The following is a 27445-nucleotide window of genomic DNA, read 5'->3' as shown; positions in this document are numbered from 1 at the left end:
TTTTTTATATAATCAAGGAGCACACGTAATCAGTCAGGAATCAATGACAGATTTTTTTTTTTTTTACTTGTTCATTATCTTGTCTTTTTGTTTTGTCTGTTGTGTCTCTGGTAGGAAAGCCTCTCACTTCCTTATGTTTTGTCCAGGAAAACAAAGATGAAAATTAAAAACGGCTGTTCTTGTTGCTTGAGGCAAAGTAACAAATAATCGGTGAGGATTTGAAATTCAGAGCTTAAATCCTACATATTGCAGAAAATAAAAGAATGAGGTCAATGGGACAGAGTGAGCTGACCGCGTCAATCATCGCCATGTCAGAAAACAAGCGGACAGACAATAGCTGGCATACTTAAGGTCTCCATATTGCACAGTGTGCTCGTTACTTAGCGTGAATGCAGTGAATTTGATGGATGAGAGGTTCGGCTTAGTGCCTTTTTAAGGCTCGAACTCGGGGGTTTGGTTTGTTTACACCTGTGGATGAAACTCAATGTAGTCAGATTTACTGGATGATATTTAGCAGTAGCCCGCACCCACATCTGGCCAACAACTTTGTTTAACTAATGAGCCCTACAGTTACATTTATCACGCACACTTATGTGGAATATACTGATTGGCCTGTGAGATAAAACTTTGCCCACAGGGTAAATTTATTTGTGTTGTTGAGACACTGCAAACAGTTTATTATATTGTGTGTCTTAGAAAGCCTTGTTGGGACTTACAGATTTGTTTTGTGAGTGTGGTGTGGTATGTGGTTGTTCTTGTGCTGCATGAGACACTTAAAAGTTATGTCTCTCAAACAGATCATTTGATTAATGCCAGGCAACAAAATCCACTGTGTTCATTTCCAGGTGGAAAGCTGCAGTTTCATAGCTTTGAGCATGATGTAAAGATTTTTTTTTGTAATTATACAGATACAACAATGTGTGTGTGTGTGTGTGAGAGAGGCATTCATTTTTATATTTCCTGAATGTATCTATTTACAACTCCCCCTTCTGGTTTGTCATCTCAGTACTTTTGTGCAGTTTGAAAGCAGTATACTACATGTCAGTATTTTAAAGAACACAGTTGCTCAAGAATCAGGCAGTGATTTCACTCCACGATGCGCTACACGATGAAGGATTTGAGGCCCAACTTTTAAATTTGGATGTGGCAACCCTATCATGAGCAATGAGAGACAGGCCTACATGGGATCAGCACAGAGTTCCCCCGAGGGCCAAGCATAACTGATTTAAAGCCTGCTCAGAGCTGACATTCCACTGTAATCCACCGAGAGCTGAGGAGGAGGTTTTATGTTTTGAGAGATGTTCCACCAGACTTCTGCCTGCTGCGGGGTGGAGGTTTTTTTTTCCTACGAAGTCAGGCCGACAAATCCAGCTTGTTGTTTGTCGATTCATTGATGTGATTATCGCTGCATTGTTCCTGTAGTGACAGGTCAGTGTCAGATTTAATTGGTGGACATGCACTCCGCTTGACGCCACCGCTGTGAGCTTCATCAGCACTTTTAGATAACTCTGCGAGTACATCATCGTCGTCGTCACTAAAGAGTGAAATGCCTCTTGTGTGTGAGAGGTGGCAAGTAAGCGAGAGCAAGGTTAGCCGCTCAAATATATCTTCATCAAATACACAGTGGGACACTCAAACTCCCGAGCATGATTGTTGAATAGAAAAATGGTTTGAGATCGAGATATGAATGGAGAGCTTGTATAAGTCTGAACATGTCAGTGGCTACAATTGCATGCCTCTCTGACTTCTTTTTTTTCCATTCTTTCTGCAGCTTTTGGTGCTTAAAAATGTGCAGACAAAGAAAAGTCAACACAGACATTGTCCCAATGAATAAAAGGACCTCTCCCTGCATAAGCAAACGCTGTTTGTGTGGAGTTGTCTTTTCATCAGGTCGCTCAACTTCGGCATTTCACTCACCTCGGCGCATAGGCTATATACGTGTGTGTACGTGCACACATGCATCCATGCGTGCTGCACACTTGTGTGTGTAAAGTCTGTGAGGGTGAGGGGGGAGGTGGCGGAGGGGCGTTCAGGTGGATACTTCGCAACAGAGGGAACAGTGTACAGGGCTCACATTCTGACAACCCTCAGTGTTGTATTCCGCTGCTGCAAGTAATCTGAATGTTAGCGCGCAAATATTTTTTCAACCAAGCACTGTGTCAACAGAGCTAACATTTTTGACTGGGTTTATAGTTTTTAAAAGGTTTTTTCTTCAAAGGCAAACACATCTACATCAATTTAGTGGCACTGTTCAATTAAAAACAGATCGCCAGCAACCGCAGAAATGCCATCGCTGGCTGAGAGCTCTTGCCTGGAGTGATTTGATAATGAACTTATTGCTAGGTTTGAGGAAATTAAAATAAATTTGGCAAAATATATGTTTTGAAATATCTAATTGATCATGATTGAGTTTAAAAGGGAGGAGATGTACTTTTTACTTTTCAAAATATGAGCATTTCAATTGATTACACTCAAATGTCTCAGCAATTACTTTTATATTGCACAGGGGTAATCACAGTCAAGTCTAATTAGTGCAACACAAACCAAAGCAGTTTATAGTGGTGATTATATTGCCATAACATGTTACAAATGTTCCACTTTATATGCCTCTACATGTATAAATCACTCACTGTGTAACCAACATATCAGTAGATGTCATAACTGGAGGGAATATGCTTTTTTTTTATAATCTGCAGCTTGAATAGCTTCCCATAAAATCTTTCTTTCTGGATTTTTATGGGAACACGCTTTGGCGTTTGCGTTTTCAGGCCGGGGATGCTCATGCTCATTTCCTAACCGCACTTGTGTAGAAGTGTGTGAAATGGTGTCAGTCCTGGTCTGTATCCTTCCCTCTTTGGTCTCTGTGGAAAGCATGAGCTGGCGTCAATTCCTCCCGCTACCCCATAGCCTGCTAGTTCGCTACCTACCCACCCACCCGCCCGCCTGACATTAGAAATTCTGTTTATAGTGCTCTCTGGCTTCTCTAGCGCAGGGCCCATCAGGAGCATCTCAGTACCCTTTGAGGAAAGGATAACCAACATCTATCCTCTCCAGCCGCAGACTCCCCATGTTCAGTGACATCAATGAATCCCTTTGATGTGCCAAGATGAATATGTGTGCAAATGTGTTTTTATCAATTTATGTGTTTTTCTCATTTGCTATCTTTGGCCAGAGATACTGCGCAGTTTGGGTTTTCGATACCTTGCTTTTCCCTGTGAACATTTTGGACGAACTCGTGTTTGTTTGACGTGTGTTTCGCACGTTTATCCAAAGGTGAACATCTCCAACTCACCTGAGTTCACACCAAAATCTCGACTTTTCTTTACAGCCTTGAAACAGTTTGAAGACGTGTTGTACACCATGTCGGTTCAACTGCCTAACAACAGAAAACTCATGTCATCAGGTCTGCACATGTTCTGTGTTGTCAGTCTCCTTTCGAAGGACAAGAGTCTTTGTGAAGTGGATGGTCACTGTAGGGTTGAGCTATTATGGGACTTAAGAGTCACAGGAGTTGAGGTTAAAGCAATGGAAATCCAAAGCCGGCTATCTGCAGTCATCCACAGCTGCTAATTATCAAAAAAAAGGTTAAAAAAAAAAGATTTCTGCCACAAATTGAAGCTCTGGGAGACGGAGGTGTGGGAGATGGAGACACGTATCATATGTCATGTGAATACCAGCTTAGTCATGTCTGTTCTGTGGTATTAACCTGGACGCCTTGTGCAAGTGTGGGGGGAGGGTGGACCTCTGGATTTATCAGGAGGTTTGGGTAGTCTGTCTTGCTCCCAGGTGACTACAGTCTTGAAATGAATCAAGTTAGAAGAAAATGAATCAGATATTTCTTTGTATTAATAGTCAAATTCTGTAAAACTCAAACATGACATATCTGAAACTGCTTTTTGAAATTGTGTGTCATCATTTCTCTGGTAACTTTTGATGGGCATTTGTCATTGATTTTGACGTTCTATCGAAAGTAGAGTAATGTATAATGAAACTATTTCTTGGTTGTAGCCCTACTTGTATCTTACTGATAAGTAGGGGGGGGTGCTGACAGTAAACTGTGCTATTGGGATGCCCCATGTATGTGTATGTGGCCGCTGCACAGCCATAACCACTAGCTCACATAAAGAAATGTTTTCCCTCTATAATTGTGCCTTAAACGCTTCACTCCATGCTAATAAAACATGATTGTACAGCAGGAAGAAAAAGAAAAAGCTCTAAACAGGGTTTCATCAGTCTGGTATTCCAAGCAGCTGTTTTCAGTTTAAGCTCTGCAGGCAGCAGGAGAGGGAGAGAGAGAGAGCAGGCAAGAGGAGAGAGATTGTTGATGAGATGTGGTGGGAGCATAAACTGGGGCAGATACGGGTCCTGCTATTCCTTTGCCTGTTATCCCGAGGTGGGCCGGCTTCCAGACCTTGAGGCACTCACTTATCTGAGGGATTCTGTCTCCCACAGAGCACAGCTTCTCCACCGTCGACCACATCGCCTCACCATTCCCGTACAGTCACAGCCCAATCAGCAATCAGCAGGAGGCTATCAGATCATGCACATGTAGCATCAGTACTACTAAGATTTGTATCGGGCTTCGCTTCAGTTCACATACAGGGCATATAAATGCTTTCTCTCTGCGCGGGGACCGCTAAAGGCCATGTCGTACAGTATGTGCGTAGTATCAGCGAGGTTGTAGTGGTCATACTAAATTAAGAAGTGGATGGATATCCGTCCAGGATGAGGTTAGTTGACAGTGAGCAGAGCAGCTGTGCTTCATGTTGAGGTTATAAATCAGTTTGGCTGCTTCCCACTGAGTTTGTCCTGTAATGGTGGAGCAAGTTTGGACTGCTGGTGCAGCTCATGTCCCCTGACAGACGCATGTCACGTCAACACAGTGCACCTGCATACACGTGCGACCAGCCGCACAAAGACCGTAACCAGTTTATGGCTGACTGGGTTAGCCTTAGCTAATGTAGATTACTACTTTCCTTGTAATAGGCCATGGTTCCTTTTAACTTTAAATACATTTTATGTTTCAGTATTGATCTTTCTTCCACTCAGTAATATAAAAAAAAATGAAGAATGAAACCCAAACTTACAGCTGTAACTGATGAGACTGACGCGCCATCTGTAATCTGAATTTAGCTCCGGCTCTGAAAACACAAGTAATGTATGTAATGGATCGTATGTTTGACTCCATAAATCTTAAAGGGAGCCACAGGGAATTTTCCATGTTTAATACATTTATATGAACAGGACACATGTTACGATGTGGTTCCATAAGTTTGTCTAAAATACAGTGATGAGCCAACAGTTTAAAGACTGGGGTTGAAATAGAATTTAAAAACGTTTTTATAAGATGTGGATAACTGATTAGTCTCAGTAAAACCAGCAACAACTTTGACTTAAACACAGCAATTAATTAACAATTTGTTTCTTATTGTTAGAGTCATGGTGGTTTGCATTGTGGCATTCAGAAAGTATACATTATCTACAAAAGGTGACACACATATCTTGTATAACATAACACACTGGCGTACTTGTTGAATAACTATAAAATTGCTGTGACACTAATTTTGTTAAGTGTTTATTATGTATTTTTAAGGTTAAGGTCAAGGGTTTTGGTCATGCCAAGTTTTTAATCAAATGAATCAAATCAGTGAAATGTGAAAAAAAAATAAATAGTGGGCATGAGTCCATTAAGTCACCATTTGTTAATAATCACACAAATAATAGACTTCTCTTTTCATACATATAAGCACATATTTCCCATGAGATCGGGCTTCTTGTCCCAATATTGATAATAACTTAACCTCTGGGTGCCCCTTGCTTCCCTCAGTTACCCTCATAAACCAATTGTACTTGTTAAGGAGTCACAATGTTCTGCGGAGCATCAAATTTGATTAAAGCCAAGCAAAGGCACAAGTCATCTAAAATGTGTAGCCTCCTTATCTCAAGCTAGACTTGTGGATCCTGTTAGAACAAACAGCAGAAACCACTGATGGGCTGATATTTTTACATTTGGACTCAGCCACAGGATATCACTCTTTCCTAACCTTATCTGCTCAATTTAAAATTATGAGGTAATGTTCTTGATTAGTTATGAGTAATGACTGTGGTTGAGGGCCTTGTGCTCCTCAGACATAAGACGCTAGCGGGATTCCCCTTGCGCCTGCCGCAGATGATCACCATGATTAGGTTTTCTTTGTTGGCAGATTTTATCATTTGATATACTCGAGTTAGGGTTAGGGTTAGGGTTAGGGTTAGTTAGTCTTTTTGCCTTTTTCTGTAAATATATATTCGCATCAGGTGAATCTTGTCTTGGAGAATAATAATGATGGACGTAGGAGGGTTGGATGACAGCTCCACACCTCCACTGACATAATCCCTCATCCATTTACATGGCTAGATACCAAATCCCTACAAATGTGACTGACTTATTTGCTTCAAATTTAGAGTAGCTACATTAGAAAAAAAAAGATCTAATCAGCCTTATATGACATGGAGTAGGCCAAGGAGCCCTTTTGTTTGATTTGTACATGGGTTGGAGGGGCTGGCTATTGGAAATCCCTGAAGCAGGCTTTAGGGGCAGGTCTGATTCTCGTGTGAAATGGGAAGGCTCTATAGCTCTCGGCTGACTTGACTGGGGCTGTATGGGTGTGTTGGCAGGGGGAGCACCGGTCATGAATAGGGTCTTTGACTACCTCAGACTTGCCCTGAAAGGCAGGACAAAGACCCTAGGGCAACGGCTTAGAGCCTCACAGCTGAGCTACAGAATGCTTGGCCCAGTCTTCCTCCCTCCTTGCCTGATTTAAATACTACAGTGGCTTTCAGCATTCTGGCGACGGAGGCTCGCATTCACCGCAGCACATTTACCATCAACTTTTCTCTCTGTTTTTGTTTACAGTACACCCCTGCCAGAGCTGTTTACGTAATCCATTGTATGGAGGTGCTGGTGAATATGCATCAGCGAGTCTCCTAAAACTGAAGATTAGCTTCACGTTGTTCATATTAAGCAGAATTTATTTCGATACACACTTAACTGCAGGCATGTGTGTACTCGGAGTCGTTAATTACGGAGCATTTTTGTTTATCTTCATGCAAGATGGAGACATTGGCAAGTAAACACGACAAAATTCAGTGCACACCTCTAATTGCGCGATTATGTTTGACAGATCTGTGTGACTCTTAGGTTTTGGAGATTTGCAGGGGCAGAATAAAAAGCCATAAATCTTTTCTGCAGAGTTAATGGGGTTATTTGAGTCCTGTCCAGACACTCTCTCCCCACAGAGTGTCTAGTTTCAGATGTCACTCAGAGCTTTGTTTGCCCCCCAGGGTGAAGGGTTAGAGGTCAAGGTTCAGGGCCAGTTGGCTGAGTGGCCACAAAAGCCCAGGCTTCCCTCAGCACATCCGATCCCTTCTTCCACACCAGCCTGCAGCCACAATGAAGGGATCAGTTTGCAACATTTGTCTCTTCTTATTATAATCTAAAATTAATTTTCACTTATGTCAAAGATGTAATTATGAGGGTGTAGTTCACAGTTTCACAATGAGGCCATAAAACAATGAGGACTCGAGACTTCAATTGTTTTTAAGTGGAAACTTATGTAATTATTCAGATATAGTTCTTGTTTTGGAAAAGTTTTTTTACTGTCCAGCTACCTTGTTGGACCACTGTTACCATAGTAAACATCTTTCAATCGGTATTATTTGCATTATTTGACAATTTATATTTCTATTCTCTCTTTCTCTGTTAACATCAACATTTAAGAACTGCACCTCTGCACCCAATCTAACACCCGGCTGTTAAAAAAAAAAAAAAAAAAAAAGAAGTTCTTTGTTCAAAACACCTCCAAAACTTTGCGAGCCCACAGCCTCACCCTCGTCAGCCCCCACCCACAAACTCAACTTCTCCCTGCCCCACCACCACCCAAACATGTCCTCCAGCCAGGTTTATTATGCCGTTTCACGCAGACCAAAATTGCAGCTGCATGGAGAACAATCTGGAGCACATTAGCTCAGGCGCTGTGATTTATAAATTGTTTCTCAGGCCATAAATCCCTGCTGTAATTGTGCACAAGCACCCCTCTCTTTCTCCAGTCACTCCCCCTTCGCTCTCTCCGTCTCTCTCTCTCTCTCTCTTTCTCTCTCTCTCTCTATTTCGCAGTCTCGCTCTCTTGAGCAGCTTACAGTTCTTTGGTTAACACTAATTGTTTGCAGAAGTGTGCAGTTTGGATCGAGTATAAGTTTGTTGCATTGTGGCGCAGATTTTGGGCTCATAGACACAGCTCCTCATGAAAGATAAACTTTCCCTACTTTTATGCCGTTCGTGAACCTTTTCTCTAGTGTGTAGTGTGAGCCATACTCGAACGTCCAAAATGGGATGTGAGCATTTGTCTTCAGCTCCCTGTTACTGTGGTTCATGCTCTGCATTCCTGAATACTGTGTAATTGTAAGGGGCCTCTCCTAAACTCTGTCCCTGGGAATCTGATATTTACAGCAGCCCCTGATCGTAATCACCTTGCTGTTCTCATTAGATTGTATTGAAACTGAAAGATAGCAGCAGCTGTATATATTGTTTTAAATAGCATATCCAGCCTTGAGTTCTCAGTGGTCTGGTTAATGTCGTCGAGGCATTTTTGAGCAACTTAAAAAAACTGGAACAGCTTCTATGTTAGTTCCTTAAAACTTCTGAAACTGTGTGAATAATAATATTCTCATGAGGTTGACAGTTCCCTTGCTTATGTTTTCTACTCCATTGTTTTGCTTTCATCGGACCTGATGAAGCTTGAAGACGTGGGGGACCTCATGACCCAACCTCATTCTGCCTTGTGACTCCTCCAAAAGCTTTATTCAACCCTGGAAAACCTATAGGTTCTTACTGGAAAATGTATTCCTCGCAAAGTTTCAGACATGTAAGAGGAGCCCTGGATGTGAACGGGAATTGAATTTATAGCCGAAGCGATCACTCAATCATGATTTAGCGCTCCATATCACTATGCGCAGCGTGATGAAAATGAAGCCTCTAGATTGCAGGGAATGACTTTTACAAATGTTTCAGGTATAAAAATGCTTTGGCTCCTGTCCAGACCTCCCTGCAGTCTGCTGACAATACGCATAACTAATCCTGGGGAATGTCATGGTAGTAAGTTGGACGCTGTGTCGTACATTGTAGAAGTTTGAATCCACTTTTGAAAATATTTTCGTACTCGGTTAGATAATAACAGAGCATTACATGTCAAATGAGTTTATTTCCAGTCCCAAGAATGTCTATTTTTTACTTGTTTGTCTAATTTGGAAACAGAACTTTGATTTTGATTATTTTTACAAAAAACTGTAACATCTTTCTTCTCTTCTCGGTGCAGATGACACATTTTCTATCCTTAAATGTTTCTAAAAGCGTTCATAGTTGATGTGTGTTAAGATTCGAACAGTCGGTCTCTGTGTCCCTGCAGACACAGAGCGACAGGCCTGAGTGTCGGGGAGCATACCTGTGGTGTGCGGTTGAGTGTAGGACAGAGCTGGAGGGCGGAGAGGAGACGGAGAGTGGAGTGAGCGGGGTTAGCAGTGGGGTGATAGGGATGTCAGGTAGTAAAAAGTGAGATGAGGCAGGGCCCAGAAGTCTGGAGATTTGTGCTCGCACTCCAGAGAGCAAACACAGGAGGCATCTGCAGGCAGCTGTGTGTGTGCATGCGGGGGGAGGGGCTGCTGCTCAGGACAGGGGGGTGGGGGTGTGGAGCTGGGTGGTGTTGGGTGGTGGTGAAGAGAGGAGGGGAGGGAGGGAGAGGGGTGGGGTGGGGGTGGGGGGGGGGGACTTGCAGAGTGAACACAATCAGCCCTCTGTTTTCATAAGACTTGTGGTATGTGCGAGCAGAAACAAATGTGTTTAATTTAGGCCCTTTTTTTTTTTTTTTTTTTTTTTTTTCCTCTCTTGCCTTCTCCACTACACCCACTTATGCCCACCTCAGTTTTTCGAAACTGACTTTTTCCCTTCAAGATGCTTCATTGCCTCTCCTGCCTCTGTCAGCTGCTCTTAGGAAGTTTAAAAAAAAAAAAAAAAAAGAGAGAGCCAAGAAAAACTCAGAGAAAAAGAGACAATCACCCACTGTGCCCTGTCAGAAAAAAAAACACACTTTTAGCAGACATACTCAAATGTACTCTTTTGGGGGGGGGGTTGGAGGTAAATATTTATCTGCAATTTCTGGAAAAAGAAGAAAAAAAAAAGATTATTTTTATGTTTTCACTGAGAGTTTGGAGTGATTAGTGTGCTGTGGTATTTGCCCTGTTTAGTGTGAGGGTGCACGCTGGACTTATTATTGCCTCCTAAATGCCTTGGCAGGAAACGCTGTATTATATTGGTAACCCATGCTGTCTCCAGTCAATTTGTGTTTGGTCATAAATGAAAAATTCAGGTCTCACTTGTGTGTCATTGGCGTAGTCTTGGATGCACACCTACAGACGCGCACACCCTCGTTGGATTTCTAAGTCGAGCTTTACTGTAAACATCCAGCCAACCACGGGTAACCACCTCGTGTTCTGGAGTTAATTATACCGACGTTTACGGCTGTGAATTTCAATGAAACGAGGCTACTCCCCAAACAATAAAAAAATTGTGTTCCTGTGCAACTGGACAAACAATGCCACAGGACATGGAAAAGGATGACATCCTTGACATCGGAGGTGTAGCCTGTCTTGACATTAGATCACATCGACATTAAGCAGAGCAGTGGGTCACAATTGAAAGCAGATCTCCCAGGTACGGGAAACCACATAACTTACTTCACATAATTGACTTGAATAGCTTCGCACCCTCCGCTCTGTCTTTATGAGATGGCCTTGCTCTTACCAGATGCATAATTATTTTCTTGTGTGTCTAATTATACAGTGAGTTTTATATGGCCTGTTGCAGAATTACTCACTTATTCCTTAACTTTAACCTCAGTAAAAGAACTTTTCTTTAACTATGTCTGATTAGAATTACCTGAAAGTCAACCAGACAGAATAAGAACAATGACGGCTTCATTTAAAGACTCACATGAGCTCCATGATATCACGCTCTAAAGCCGTGGATCCAGGAAGCAATAACTCAGGATCATGTCACGCAAAAGGAAGAAGAAAAAAGAAACACTGAAACAAATAATTGCTTGAGTTGCAAAAATGCAAACTTCTGCTGAAGTCGTAACTCACGGGGATAGAATGCTAAAGAAGCTTTTTGGGTGGGGGTTTATCTTGGCCTTGTATTCTGTTAATGCTGTTTTATTACTGAAACAGCAGTAAATTCACTCCCAGGACTTTTCAAATAAACCCAGTTTGCTGGCCAGTTTGGCCTTGTACAGAATATGCATGAGGCTGTCACATGACACCACCGCTCATTGAGATTTTTTAAAGTTGAATCTCGGGAAAACTGTTATATTTAGGATGAAATGTGGACTATTACACTTTACATGCAGCACACTATATTTGTCTGATTTTGGAGTAATAAATGACCAAGATATACATTAGTTTCTACTGTGTGTCTTCTAAACTCTATCTTTGTAAGGTACATATAGACATGGATGGAGCTGCGGGCAGAGTGTGTAACCATCTTGAAGAAGCTGTGTTGTTAGGACCTCCCTCACGCTGCCTCCCCTCTTCACTCTCCTCACTCCCTCTTTGCACTAATAGTTCTTTTGTGTACAAGAGCATGTTAAGAGGCCAATGAGCCTGGCCTTAATAGGCCACGTTACCATAGAAACCACAGCACTCTGGATGTCTGACCTTTGACCCAGTTTTTTACTGGCTGTGAATAAGAGTGCAGGACGACCAACCAGGTCACAATAGAGGCCCGGCAAACTGAGGGAGTGCCCCTGTCATAGTCACTTAACTTCATTCCTCTATGGGCTAATGGACACTTCAAATGTGGTCGCCATTAGCAGTATGCTATCTCCACTGCAGGTCCACGGGCTTCTCGGGGTTAACATAATGTAAACTGTGAGTGTGGGCTGTATGTGAAAGTTGAGTGATGCGCTGAAAGACAAAAGTACAAAAGTACTTCTGATAGTTATGAGCGCTCGTGTTTACAGAGTCTATTTTAAAAAACCTACTGCATCTAAATAAATGCAGGGAGACAAAAGTTACTGCGCTAATAAGCACAAAAATGATACAGAGTGTCTACATCTCTTGCATTGTCACCAAAATATGTTTGTTGTTCCCTTCTTTTTATACCTTCTTTGTAGATAGCTTTAATTAATAACTTCCTCCCCCACTAATCTACTTACTCCACAGTGAAAAGGATAATAGGGCATGGTTGCCTTTCAGAAAAATTGCAGTGGCCCAATAGTGCACTGCAAGTCTGACCAGCTGAGCTGCTTGTTGTTTCCCCATCAATTACACACTAATTAGCACAATGACTGCCGAGGTTTGCTTAAGAATTGTCAGTGTAATTGCCTCTAATGTTGGTAAACAATGAATCTTAATGCAAACTCTTAGACAAGGCGGGGGCTACTTATCACATTGTCTTTGTCCTGAGAGCTTTTGATTGTGTTTCATGCATAGATCAGGTTGAGGTGTCAATGGCCCCGCATATTAGTGATAGGTGATATCTGCAGAGCAAACCAGGGAGGGACAGTTGTATAGGGGCCCGACGGGGCTATTGTCTGGAGTTGCTGTTCATATGGGCAGAGGGACGGTAATTAACACCTCAGCCAAACAGCAAGCTGTGTGGCCCATTTGTTTTCTGTTGGGGGTAAAAGAAAACAATGGGGAGGGGCTCTGCACACAGTTGGTGATTGACATTATCTGCTGGAGCGATCCCTGGAGGCATTCCTGCTGCTCTGCTATTCACCACAAGTTAGGCAAAACCATTTCACAAGCATTTTAGTCTGAGCTGCCACTTTATAAATATTCACTCTTTTATTTGTTGTTTAACTTTTTCTAGTTGTTTGCCCCTGACTGATTGATTCAGTGCATTTTGGCATATTGTAATAACAAGTAATCTGTTTTAGATGGTCGTAGTTATTAAGAGTATCCGCCTTTTCCTATAGTTGAGAAATGTTGGTATTCAAATTATGTTCCTATACAATTACAAATATTATTGTATAATAATAGTATATTATAACACAGATATTTCTGGTCCTTGATGATGATTGGCTGAGCCTCGTTCGAGGCTGTTGTAAAATACTCTACAAACACACATCTGGGACAGCATTACAAATGACTGTGCCAATGAGTCACCTGTACAAATTGTTTCAAAATGTCAGATTTTCTTGTGAATGTTTATTTAGTGGGTGAGCTAAGTGTGGATGAGTGGTGAAAAGGGATGGACATGATAGAGGAGGAATTAAAACACACCTGTACCAGAGAAGAGGAGCACTAACATAATTTAACACTACTTCAACAATTGCACTATTAATGTCGATATCCAGATAAATGTTAATAATCACCCCGATCTTTAAGCATGCTTGACTAGCCTGATTAGCATGCTTTCCACTGCGTCTGTGTGTTGCTTGGCAACCGCTCTGCTAAATGTTGCTGAAGAAGTACATTGCTGGGCGGAAGAATGATTATTTGTTATCAATAAATGATTGCATTTTTTGTTGCAGTGTGTTTATTTTATGAAACCTTGCCAGGTATATGTAGTAACAGCTAAGGGGCGTTGTTAGGGACGACGCGGAGCGGCCTCTTGTGGCTTATTGCTTTATTTGACTTTACTTTTTTGTGTGACTGACAGTCGTTATGACTTGTCAGCGCTGTGTGAATTTTGAAGTAGGCAGATAGTTGCTAGCGAAGTTTGGAATTTTTTATGTCCCTTTGGCAGAGAGTCTGACTTAGTTTTGACAGCAAATGTCCAGACATCTGTCTCTCCTCCGTGCTCTGATGTTGGCCTGCAGTATGGCACCACACACTTCAGAGATGACAAAGACTCCTGGCTGTGTTTTCCTCTGCTCTGTGAGAGCAATGTAACAATTAGAACCCAGCTCTGGCAGACCACATGCCCCAGAGCATATGTTGTATTCTCTCTGTTCGAAAAACCAAAGGGCTCCAGTGTAGCTTTTTGGAAAATTTCAGTGGCATCGCTGCCACCTTTGTCGCATCTGGGTCCTGTAAAAGTAGCACATTCTACTGATGTCTATTCTGAGTGTTGGAGGCAGCAGGGAAAGCTGGAAGACAATTAGAGAACGATGAAAATGGATCAGCTAAACTTCACTTTAGTTACACATTTCTTTCAGTACTCTGTCCGAGTCTATTTACCAGAGCTTCCAGCTCCCATGCTGAAACAGACACTGCTATGGGCCCCGACCATATGTCTGTTCAAATTGTATTCATTTCTAATAAAATAAGGGCATATATAAATCACTGCTAAATGTCTTGCACTTTATTTCAAATGTAATTGCTGATTAGTCTTTTACAAACATTTAATATCACTTAAGTCATGTCACAACTATTTGGATTAAATGCTGGCTCTTCTTCAACTGCCCTAACTTTTTTTTCTTACACTTCCCTTGTGGGTTTTTTCTTTCTTTCACTGTAACACTGAGAAAGTTTTTGCTGAGCAGCATGGCCCACAATCCTTTGCCTTTTGTTTCCTGAAACAACTCATATACCCAAACACCCTCCCTCCCCCCCTTCCATGTGTTAGTAAGTGGTGTGCTGCTGTAGTCCAGACTGTTAGAGGCCTAGCAGCTAATGTGACAGTGTGCGGCTGGCGTTACCTGGCTGGATGTTGCGGGTAGTGTGTGAACAGTTGCTCCATAGGGCACACTGGCAATTAAAAGAAAAGTAGGTGCTCAGAAAAAAGTGCCTGGAGGCATGTTCCTCAGTCCTGGCAGAAGCTGTCAAATAAGGGATGGATTGGGTGGGAGAGCTGGGGTGGGCACGGCTCAGGCTAGACCAAACGCTCACAATAGCGCTTGTTTCATTTGTGGAAGGGCTCATGATTGACATAGATTAGACAGAGAAAACTGCATTGTTTTGGATTTTCTCTCCAGAGAGTAGCATTCATTAGGCACCATGCACACAGCAGAGTAAAGTTTCAATAGGGAGCTAGCAGCCTCTAAAAGCAACTGCCTCCTGACAGTTGTATGGACTTGGGCCCATTAGTTGGAACCTACGATTCAGCCTTGAGCAGTATAGTGAAAATGAAGAGGGCTGATGTCAACTCCAAGAATTTCCCCCCTTTTCGAAGGGAAAAAGGGTCCCCTTCCCCCTGCCTCGGTGCTCTGTTGGACCCCAGCTGTCAGGAAACAATACCCTCTGCCTGCTCCGACAAACTCATTCCTGAAAATGTTTTTTTTTTTTTTTTCCCTCCTCTCCCTTTTCCCCCTCCTGCTATAATGTCTTTTCCATTTTTAACCCGCAGCCATCCAAGCTTCCTTCCTCCTTACAAATCCTGAGTGAGGAATGAAGTTTTAAAAATCAAAACCTGAATACATGGCTCCTCCAGTTTGCTTGTTTGTCATCATTTATCCTGCACTAACTTCTGAAAAGTAGACAAAAGCTTTCCATTTATATATATATATTTTTCTGGTTTTGTCACTAATTTAAAAAAAAAGAAGTGTCAGATCTTTTCCATTCATCAGATGTTTTGTATGGGTGGACGTCAAACTGTTTGTGCACGGGAATCCATGAGCACAATGCTATGTAAATAAAAACGATTGTATAGGTTGCACAACGATAACAGTGGATGGTGAACATATTGAGATAGTGTAACCGCCTCTTAGAGATGGAATTTACAACCTCTAATACACCTCTGTGCCCAAAAGACAACTGAAATAATGACCTATGACACCTTTATGTTTCTCCAGTACATCGGCCTGGATGCACAAAACATAACTTAAAATATAAAAACCTTTTAATTAATTTGAAATTGTACCAGGGAGAAAATCCACATGCATGACAAGCTGCTGTATCCGGTATTTAAACTGATTCATAAACCAGATGGTTGAGCCGTGCTTTTGGAGCTCTGGCTTCATGCTATCTCTGTTGCTGGAGGACACACACACACACACATAAAAAAAAAAAAACCCTCAGCTTGTTGTATGGAGTAGTAAATCACAAAAAAAAAACCCTCTCTCCTGGAGAACACAGCTCTTTCTCCATGGCACGGCGACAAGGGACGGGCAGCAGCAATAAGACTTTGTTACAAGTGACAAAAAAAGAGCAAACACTTGCGCAACCTCTGTACGATAACTTTGATACACGTGTGAAAAATAGCGATACTGAAAGGAGGAGGTACTAGTTGGATTCAGGTCAAAAGGCCAAACCAATTGAGACGGATAGACAGGAGTTTGCGCCGACTCCGCAGCCCAACCTTTCACTGCACTGTAGATGGGGCTTCCTTCCAGCTGTCTCTTCCCACCCGCTCAGCGATGGGCGCCCACAGCTGGCCTCTTGTTTTTCCCTGACAAACGGCAATTTCACAGTCCCCCACCAGTCCGTTGTGTTCACATCGCTCCCTCTCTCCCGTGCCAGAACTCACTGTCTGACTCCAGCAGCAATGTGGGTCTCGTACAGGTGTCTGCTGGAGATCTCTCTCTGGCCTTGACAGCATTCAAACCACTTTTTATACGCTCTAGGAAAAAGATGTGCTCCCTACAATTTAGTAACAGTGCATACAACATTTTGAATGTTTTTTTTATTTTTTATCACTGTGTATGTTTTTCCTGCTGCATCTCTTTTGTTCTATTGTTTCATTCTGCTCCTTTCACTCTCGCCCACAGTACCTGCAGATGAAATGGCCTCTTTTGGATGTCCCCGGATCTGCAGGACTCAAAGACTCACGTTCTCCAACCCCAGGACATTTAGTAAGTAGACACTAACACTGCAACTGTCCTGTAAACACCTTAATCGATCAATATTTCAGGCCACTGTGGCGTGTGTATACTGTAGTTGTTGATTCAGTGTATGTGTCAGAAAGATTGCGGAGTGTGTTTGACAAAAGAGCAGCGTAGGGAAGTGAAGGAGGGAGAAAATATAGTAGAATAGTAGTGATATAGTAGAATTTCACACTGATCTATGGTGCTTTGAAAATGTGGACACTGGGATTTTCCCTCCTTTATTTTATGGCACTAATAAGTTGTTTCCTCCAGGCCACATCTTACAGGACATTAATCAAATTATCAAACCAATCATGTAAGCTTATTGGGGGAATCTGTTTACCACGAACCACATAAGTGCTTTAATCAAACTATCACCATAATGTGGTTATTCACAATAATGAAGTTATAGTGTAAATTTTCTGGTTCCCATCCATCTCTGCACAACTACTCCCCCCCCCCCCCCCCCCCCCCCCCCAACCCCTACCCCTACAGCACCCACAGTGTCTTTATCACAGTAACTCCTCCATAAAACTCTCAAGCGTGAACTTGAAACTTTCCCACCCAGGTGCAAACTAGTCACCACGGTGTCTCATTCTGGTAAGACAATGCGGGATCTCGGCGAACCTGTTTGGTAGATGAAGCGTCGATCATCTATCTAACATCTAACATCTCACCTGTTTGATTGCATCAGGGCGTTTTCTCGATAGGGAAGTGGTGTTAGGCAGTGCATGGAGCTGAGAACGGCTGTTACTACACGTTCGTAAAAGAAGCGTTGTGACTCAGCCCCCTTGACCTTACATATCCCGGCTAGACATGCTTGCTGAGTTTGTGGTTGATTCGCTCCATCCCATAATCGCGGTGATGCACATGACAAAGTCCTCATTGAGCTCAGTCAATGGGAAACTGTTATGAAGGGGACGGAGTTTGCTCATGGGAATCCAGGACTGACTTAAGTCTCAATGGAAACCAATTACAGATATTTTATTGGAATAAATGCTGACCTGTCAGTGACCCTGCTGATTTCTCCCTGACACAGCAGCTACTGTGTGGGCTCCTGAACTGATTTTAATTTATGTACTTAATATGTAACAGTATGAAATGTAGAAGTCCTTATTACAGTGACACAGAATTAACAAAAAAAGAGATGGCAACAATAATAGCAGTTGATTTATAAGGAAATGAAAGCACATTGCAGAAGGTTGACTTGTTTCTGTTCTGTCCTTCAGTAGCTGCTGCTACTTTTCATGTGGCTCCGTGTTGGTGCTTTTTTGTTTTTTTTTGTTTGGCCTTCATCTCTTTGAACATCATTAAACCAGAAAAGTCATTACAGAAGGAAACATTGTAGAGAATGTGAGGGATCAAACAGTATTCTGGCAGAAATGTTACTCACATTGTTTGAATAATAAGTAGCCTTAACTTCTGTGCAATTAAATATGCACTTTCCCCAAGTTTGGAACATGTGTTCTTCTGTTGCATGCACTTAATTGCTTTTTATTATCTGGATATAGGAACTTGTTGATACTTATGCAGGTTCCACATTGTTGATAGCATAGATTTGAAATTGAAATGGCCTTTTTAAGGGAGACAACACCTGGAGTTTATTATTATTATCATTTTCTGCAGTTGAATGGCACAGCTCTGATGAATGGAGAGTCTTAAGGTTGAACACACAAGTTGTGCAGCTCAAATGAAACACTTGAATTGGCAGAAAAAGAATATGAGATAAGACTATTGTCTGAGAACACACTTTCATTTTAAAGCAGTGTGAAAGGTGGGGAAGTTCATTGAAAGTGTAACAGCTTTCATTATGTGAACTAAAAGAGGAAGTTGCTATGCTTGATCTGGTGACCTGTGTCCAGAGGGTCATTTGATGTGTGGTGGGAAGCTCTAATATTGGGTAAGGCGTACCCTGGGCACAGAGGATAGAAAGTGAAACACCCCGCTGTGCCCCCCACTCTGGGCCAGGAGCCCACATGCCCCTCTGGTGTGCTGCTGCTGACAGGGAGCCAGGCTGATTATGTGCTCATTACTCCAGCCGAGGAGAGAGGGAGTGGGAGGGGAGCAGCAGGCTGGCTCCCCAGGCCTGCAGGCTCCCCAGGCCCCAACACTGCACTAATGAGAGCAGGGGGAGCGGATGGGCACACACGGGGGGCCAGGGATTACTGCCCAGGGCTAAGAGGAGCCAGAGTGAGACCCGAGGAGAGGCAGTGAGGAGACACCAGCAGGGACTCCTGAAGCAGACCTGTGCTCCTGCAAGCATTTGTTAAAATCTGACATCGTTGTTTTGTTTTTCACGATGGACTGGCATGGTTTGGAATATCTGTTGAGACCTGCTTGTAGGCATATATCTTATATATTATGTGCATGTCAGCTATGCATAATTTTAGCTCACTGATACAGCTTTTGAGGTCTTTTAGTCAAGAGGCCTGCTCAGTCAAGTATAGGTTAATAAATCATCCTCTGGCTACACCATAGCAAGCAGCTACATGGAGACAGTGTTGATGTTTTGATATTTTTCTGAACAATATTATCATGCATTCCAACAGATGCGTGTAGATATCAGTGCAATTACTGTTGGTGAACTGCTATTGCTTTGGCACTTCTGCTAATTGTGGCCATGTGGAACAAGGGAAGAGGATGTAAAATAGAAATCAGAGCATTCAGTGGATAGTATGAAAGTCCAGGGAAAGGCCGTCCTGTCACTGTGCAGATTGGGTCCATAAGGCCTGTATGCTAATCAGAGCCTGCTCTGGCCTGGGATCGTCAATTATTCAACAGACAGGTTTGTTTAGCATTCAGTGGGTATTGCTTTTGGTTGTAATGGTGGTGGTGGTGGTGGTGGTGGTGGTGGTGGTGGGAGGACTGGGAAGAGGGGAACAAGCTTTTCTAAGCACCCCACCATGCATACACACATACACACACACACACACACACGCACACACACATACGTCCAGCACCCCCAAAGCCCCCATATCAGCTACTGTGTTCCTTCATGAATAATACATCAAAGGGGCTGCAGGGCCAGGTGATGCAGTATGGGGAACTTGTCATCCCATCAGTAGTGGCCGAGCCGGACGGGAGAGCAGAGGCGAGGAGAGAAGAAGAGAGGAGAGGAAGTGGAGTTGGCGCTGCTGTCTGAATTATGTGCATCTCATCTTCAACAACGTACCGATTCACTGTCATTAACACTGCGCTGATAATGATGTCAAGGATGCATACTTCCCTCACTGAGGTCATTCAGTCACTTGGATTAATTTGTCCATAAGGCCTCTTCTCTTTGTCATTACTGACTACATTGACTAGTACTGTCAATGTGAGGTGGAACTGACCAGAGCGTTTTCCCCCCTCAGTTTACTTATCAGATCACGGCTCACTCATTCCTCAAATGTGGGCTGATCTTCACTTGACAGGGACACAAGAATCTTTGTTTGAATATTGTATTAGCGTCCAGAGTAATCAAGGCAGCGAGGGACCTGGTCCTGTCAGCGTGTCATAAGTCACTTAGTCACCGAATTGTTTAAGTGAATTGAAGTGGCATGGTCGAGAGCAGCATTCCAGAGATGCCTTTTGTCTTGCTGCATGTGTCCAGTGCAATCATCATATCTCTCTCTGACAATATAAGTAGAGATACTAACTGGAAAAGATGCACCTTTTTTTTTTTTTAAAAAAAAATGTTAAAGTGATACGTATAATTGCTTTCAACCCATATTCTTTCAACAGACCTTTGACTGGAAGTCCGGGGAGATTTTCCCCATTTTGCATTTTAGCAATGAACAACCGGGATCCATCATGAAATCAAAGGCTTTAGGAGGACTGAACTGAATACTGATCTAAGGTCTGCAGTCCTGCTGGGCCACTGCAGAGACAAGATCCTCTTCAGAAATGGAATAAGGAACCGGTGCTTTTATTCCAGTTAAACTCTAATATGAACAGACTCAGATATATGGGAGAAAATACCCAAGATAGTGTTTATTAGTGGCAGATTTACTAGAAAATATTTGTTACCAGACTAAATCCCAGTCATATTTGTCTGTGTTTGTGTCCGTATGTACGCTGGGCTGATTTTGTGTGCCCTCTCAATTTAGTTAATGACCACTGGGGATTTTCACTCCGCCAGCAGACAAGCGCAGTAACGTGACGCTGCTCTGCGCTGTATTATTCTAACCTAGAATATTACCGCCATTGACCTTTTCAGAGGCAATGACCAGACGTAAAGCACACGTTGTCTGTGATGAATGGCATAGTTTTTGGAGTGGTTGATTTTAAAGACATACGACACGGCCAGTCCCCTCTCGCGTCCGCTTCCTGTTGGCGTTGACAAACAAGGCTTGGATTTCTCAGCATGCCAGGCATTCTTTTCACCCTGTCTTTCCTGGAGTTTTGAAAGGCCTCTGAGCCTCCCACCCAGAATCGCCTAGCATAAAGACACACAAAGCTGCGGGGTTATTCAGTTTGTTCTAAGCTCTCTTCCCCATCGGCTGTTTGCCTAGTAATTCAATTCAGATGTGCAGGATCCAAAAACATGTTTGCTTGAATGAAATCCACCCCTCCACCCACATTGACCAAGGACTGTGCTTTTCTTAGCGCCGTTCCAAGTTGGACAGCCAAGCGAGGTACTGCCACCTCGGCCTTTTTAGTTTCAAAACCTCTTAAGAGACAGACATCTTTTCTCTGCACCGGCTCAGCAACTTTTCGCTGTGTTTTTTTTTCTCCTTTTAAACCTTCCTGTTACTATGCCCAATCACTCTAAGACCAGTTCTGGGTGTTTTTACTTGCTGGCTGTGCAGGTATGCACCACTGCAGACCTGTTTGCAACAAGCGCGTCTATGTAAAGAGCATGATTTCTGTCTGTCGATGCAGATACCATCTGGTTCCAGGTTGCTCTTTATCTGTCCTGTCACGTAGATGTTGTTTATATTTAAAACACGGCTCATGTTCTATGTGGTTTCCTTATTACACTTTGCTTGTGGATCATGAAACCGGGGCGTATGAAGCTGTCATGGGCTGGAGGAATATTACCTCTACACATAAAGTGAGTGAATGAAGGCATTGATACGTTAGTGCTTAGTTTTAAGCCATGATTGAGCCATTAGTCTAGCTTTTTAATTTTACATGCCCACTTTTTATACTCTCTGCCCCGTGGAGGGCTTAATTAATTTAAATTGATTTAAATAATCAGTCTGATTTCGATGGATTTAACTCAAAAATGAGGAAGAGAGGAATTTGCTTGATGAGGTAACCATCTCTATCCCCAACGGAGAGACTCTGGCAGGTAGGATACAGGTCAGAATAGTTTTGCATGTGTGTGCTCAATTTTTCTCCGCATTTTGTCGTGCTGCTGAACTGAAAGGCAGCCTAGAGTTGAAACTAGTGCCTTCGAACTTAGAAATATGTTTAGAGCACACGATTGGTGTATTCCAGAATATGAATTATTAATAGGCATCATTTCAAATTCTCACTGAACTGCTTCCCAAAATGTGTTGGCACCCAGGTCTAGAGGTCTCAAACAGCCCTCACAATATAGGGAAAATTCAGGCATATTGTACATGAAGTAGAACAACAAAGTACAACTCAAATATACATGACATGTGGGACCTGGGATTTCAACCCTGCAAGTCAACAATATTTCTGCCTTGAAGCTTTATCAAAGCCTTTTCTGTGTTGTGAGAAATTGTGTTTTTGGCGCATCACATGCATTGACCTTATATGCTCCAGGTCTGGAGAAACTAAAAAGGTCCAGAGGAAAGTGATCTTAATATAGCCATGTTTAACACCAGTAAATATTTTCCTCACTCCATCTGGCATTACCAGAATCAAAGCGTGCTTTAGACATGGGAGAAACCAATTTGCTAAAGATTTAAAAGGAGGAAAAGGTTGGACCTTCCTTAAAAAAAAAAAAAAAAAGTGGCAGAAAAAAAAGCATGGCTAAGATTTGGAACAATTCTAAGCAGCTTGAAGCAAGAGAGTGTACAAATGTCTCAATGCAAACCTTGTTCCCTAGCAGACCACGTTGGAGAGACGAGAGGTTGAGAAGGGGGTGGGGAGGGATATTGAAGAAAGGTTAGCCTGGAGGAACAAGACTCCTTTCTCCCCCCCACCCCTTGACCCTCCCATGTGACAAGTTGAGCCAACAAGTGCTCTATTCAGCCAGGCAGCCAGGGGAAATGACTGCGAGGCTGAGCGCTGCCTAATGAAAGTAGAGACGCTGTTTGTTATTATTGTCTTCATCATCCTCGTTGTAGTCGCAATACCGGTCAGATCTCGTCGACGATCTGCACTTTTTTTCCGATGTTTTGTTGAAATAGCTGAAACAACCGTCTGAGTGTTTCAAGTAAAAGCAAGTTTCATCTCTGGACATTGTGTTCCTCACAACCTACGTTCTGTATGTTAGGTTATTCTGAAGTGTTTTTGTAACATTAGGGGTCATATGCAGCACAATGTGTGTCTGTTTCCCATACTCCCATCAACTGGCTGCTGTCAGACTGAGTGGGAGATGGTGTCTCCAGTTGTTTATGGGTATGTAGTTTACCTTAGTCTGATTGTGTTTGTTTGTGGGCTGCTGGTGTGACTTTTGGACTTGGTGGCACTGTTGTTTTTCTTGTTGGACTGAACAAACAGTTCTCTCCTCAACTAAATGGCCGTAATGGTCTTGGCATGTGTCTGCGAGGCTTTTTAGTGTTCCTTGGTGCCGGTCCAGATTGCATCACAAGGCACACGCACAGACTGTGATGTTTACCATGGAGGGCATTCACACATGATGGCCTATTTACTCCAATGCATGTCTTTTGAACAATGACAAACAGAAGTCCTGTACAGTGTATGGTACGGAATAGTGATATGTTTGTTTCTTCTCCAAGTGTAGTAGCTCCGATGTGTTACACTATGTGTGTTTTGGATGTTTTCTGACAGATGCTTGCTGCTCAGTGGTTGCCTCCCGCTCATAAACTCTATTTATCTCTTCTTTTCTCTTCTTTTTTTTTTCTGTATCAACAGTCCAATAAAGTCCCAGTGGTGCAGCATGCCCACCACGTCCACCCACTGACGCCACTCATCACCTACAGCAATGAACATTTCTCCCCCGGCACGCCGCCATCACACCTCTCCCCGGAGATCCTCGACCCAAAGACAGGTAAAGTGTCTAATGGAAGGACATTCATTCACTTAATTGCACACTGTGTGTTTTAAAGTGATAAATCTGTCTCAGACACTTGAACACCCCCTGTAGATTTGAAAGGTGGCTGTACAAAATTGTAATTACATATTTCACTGAGCTCTAAGGCGAGTACCACTACACTCAAACACCAGACTCACCACAGCCAGTTCATCTTACCAATGAAGGAGACAGGCACAAACCAACACACACACTCCTGCTACTGAGCTTAACAGGGTCGTATGTGACGTTTGAGAAGGAAACAGATATGTTTAGACACATTTTTATTAAAAACGGTCACTATTGTAATCCAGATTTAATTCAAGCTGACCACAACTCTGCTCTGTGAAGGATGACACTACAAACCCGCATACTGCTCCAGCTCAAATTTAACACAGATTTGAGTGTAGATTATCAAGAGTATGGTGAACATGATGGAAGATATTTTACAGATTTGCAGATTAGATTTCCCCTTTATGAAAATACCATGTCACCTCAGCAGGTACAGGTTTGCGCTGCATTTTAAAAAGCTTGTTTCTCCTGTTATCTGTGGCGCCTGCAGGTATTCCTCGGACACCTCACCCATCGGAGCTCTCTCCATACTACCCCCTGTCTCCTGGTGCTGTCGGTTCAATCGCTCACCCTCTCGGCTGGCTGATGCCACAGTAAGTTACTTTCCAGTCCAAACGGATAGATATGCTAATGTTATGTTATTGGTGCAGTAAATCCAAATTTTACAGTGTTTCTCCTGCGAAAATTAATTTTCAGATGCTCAAATGTGCTGTGCAGCAATCTTTAATCATTGGTACTTTTTTTTTTAAGACAACCTTTGTGATTGTAGTCGTTGGGATGTGACAGTTAAAACACTTGTTGTTAGTTAATTAACTTTGTTGACCAATTTCTTGTTGTGAGATGAAGTTTAGCAAGGCGCAGATTCACTTTTGATTCATGTCAAGAAGCATAAAGACAAGCATGAAAACTTGTTGAAAGCAATATCTAGTTTTTATGCTCCTCTGTCTAAATGCAGGTGCACCATATCGGCGCAATAATAAATTAAAACATTTCAGTTTACCGGGAGGAATTTATGAACATTTATGGGTTTTGCTACGGGTCTTGTAATCAATTGCAACGGTGCTGTTCCACAAGCAGGGGATTTGAGTTGATGAGTAGAGGATTAGTGCTGGTGGGTTAGCTGTCAGCTGTGTTTGATCCACCTCACACTGGAGCTTTCCTCTCACTCAGTCTCCCTCTGTCTCTCAGGCAGGGCCAGCCCATGTACTCCATCCCTCCGGGGGGATTTCGTCACCCCTATCCAGCGCTAGCAATGAATGCATCCATGTCCAGGTGAGTGGATCATGTTCAGCAACACCCCCACCATCCCAAAGGGAGAAATTTAATATCTGCTGCTTCTATGACATTCTGTAATCACATTTCTCTTGCTTTCTTTGCCAGTGTTTTATACACTGGGTGAAATAAAGGGCAGGTGTGTAGGTTTAAAGCTCAGCTGTTCATATTGTTTAACTGTTGAAGAAATAGCATACATTTTATTTTGAATGGAGGATGTTTGATATCTCTCAGTCACAGAAACATGGGTTATAAAGCAAAATTGAATAACATACTTTCCACTTCTGACAAAACATAATCACATCACAGACAGCCAGCGTTGTCAGGAATACAAACGGATGTGAGGTCTAACAAGTTCAGCTTCTTAAATAGACTGAACGTGTTATTGGCATTCAGCGCTCCTCTCCTGTCTTTTCTCTCGCAGCTAAACTTCTGTGGTCATGTCAATGTTCTTAGCCACTATACAACACACACACACACACACATACACACACACACACCGCGGAGATGAAAGGGCTGAGAATCGATTAGGACAAATCAAAGCTCATCTGAACCTACACGTCCCATCAGACTAAACTCTCTGACCCTCTGTCAAAATTGGAAAGATTTGTAGTGAGCCTTCTGGTGTTAGTAAGAAATGAAATATTCAAAAGGGTCTCTGTGATCAATAGCATGTGTGGCTGCAGCCAAAGATGGACTCACAACAATCAGAACATATCTCACACATTCCTAAATGAAACAGGAATTCCCAAATTTGTATACATTATTGAATGCAACAGATGTATTGGATGCCAAATATTACACCAATCCACACAATTTTCAGATTAAATATAAATTGTCGAAATGTAATTGACATTTTTTATTCATCAGACTCAATAAGACAACACAAACTTGTGATTATGAAATATCAGTTCTGAATTAAGAATAAAATGTCATGGCAACACAACAGGTAACATAAATATGACTTTATTACATTAATGTTACTCGGAGCATTATTTTTGTATATTTGGAGCTTAACTACTAATATCACTCGGAGCAAAACTGATTCATTAGGGACTAAGTGGGGTGTTTACAGATACAGTTGGTATGGATTTATTACCATGGGAATGATATGGTTCATCCTTGTTTACACAGTATGAATTATTAAGTGTTTCAAAGACACTAAGACTAAAAGACTAAAATATCTCATTACACTGCATGTCTTAAATCTTTATATTCAGTCAGATAGTGAATATTACCTGGACTCCAATTCTGTATTGTTTCACAGTGAGAAGAAGTTAAAACAGCCTCTGTATATAAGTTAATTAACACTGGGTTGGTCCATACTGTGTGTATTATAAGGTACAGCTGGTGACTCTGGACTCAAGCGAGTACAAGGCCATATTGTGTATTGTCTTGCAAAATACTTAAAAAGACTTAAAATAGAGGAATTTTCCAATTTAACATTAACTGGAGTGTGTGATAGTGGGGCATGGAGCTTAATTTCCCCCTTTGTCCGTTACAATGCTCCATTGTATTAACAATTGGAAATTGAGAGAGACACTTTGTAAAGGTGTTCTGTGTGGACGGCTGTCAGAACACTCTCCATGGTCTGGAACGTGGTAAGAAAAGTGGTTTCAGGTGTCATGGCCATGCTGTCACCATGGTAACAACACACTCCACTTTTCTCTAGCCATTGCTGAATAAAGGGGCTTTTGAAAAACTCTTTATTTGAACAAAAAGCAAGCATGTAACTCATTGTGTGTATGAGTTTAGTGTAGACAAGACACAGCAAGCACAGTGAATTTCACACGAAGGGTAAAGCAGGGCGGTTGTGCAGCAAGTTCGCTGAATTTTGTTTAACAGAGGTTCACTATTAAATGTAACTGTTGCCTCCTTTTGCCTTCAGCTTGGTGTCCAGCCGTTTCTCCCCTCACATGGTGACTCCACCGCCGCACAGCCTCCACCAGACTGGCATTCCCCATCCTGCCATCGTCTCCCCGGCCATCAAGCAGGAGCCCAGCAGTGATAACATCAGCCCCTCAATGCATGCGTAAGAACAATTAAAATAGTCATGTTTTAGTATCAAATCCCCCTTTTCTTTGTTGCACAATGTTTACCCTTGTTTGCCTTAACTTACCGGTACCGCCACACCATTCACGGTTTATTAACGGCAACTTTTCAATGT

General features: G+C 42.4%; 1 protein-coding gene across 2 annotated transcripts in view; it reads left to right on the top strand.

The window, feature by feature from the left end:
- tcf7l1b (transcription factor 7 like 1b) overlaps positions 1-27445 on the top strand; it is a 32634-nt gene that overhangs the window by 3109 nt on the left and 2080 nt on the right. For both annotated transcript variants that reach the window (XM_044367926.1, XM_044367935.1), the window contains exons 4-8: positions 16686-16769; positions 23778-23913; positions 24497-24599; positions 25195-25278; positions 27167-27310. In XM_044367926.1, the coding sequence (XP_044223861.1) occupies positions 16686-16769; positions 23778-23913; positions 24497-24599; positions 25195-25278; positions 27167-27310 (551 nt within the window). The remainder of the gene's footprint in view (positions 1-16685; positions 16770-23777; positions 23914-24496; positions 24600-25194; positions 25279-27166; positions 27311-27445) is intronic.

The sequence above is a fragment of the Thunnus albacares genome, chromosome 2 (assembly GCF_914725855.1).
Source record: "Thunnus albacares chromosome 2, fThuAlb1.1, whole genome shotgun sequence".
NCBI classification, from domain to species: Eukaryota; Metazoa; Chordata; class Actinopteri; order Scombriformes; family Scombridae; genus Thunnus; species Thunnus albacares.
Note: the sequence above shows the minus strand (reverse complement) of the source record. Positions and strands in the feature narration are given on the sequence as shown.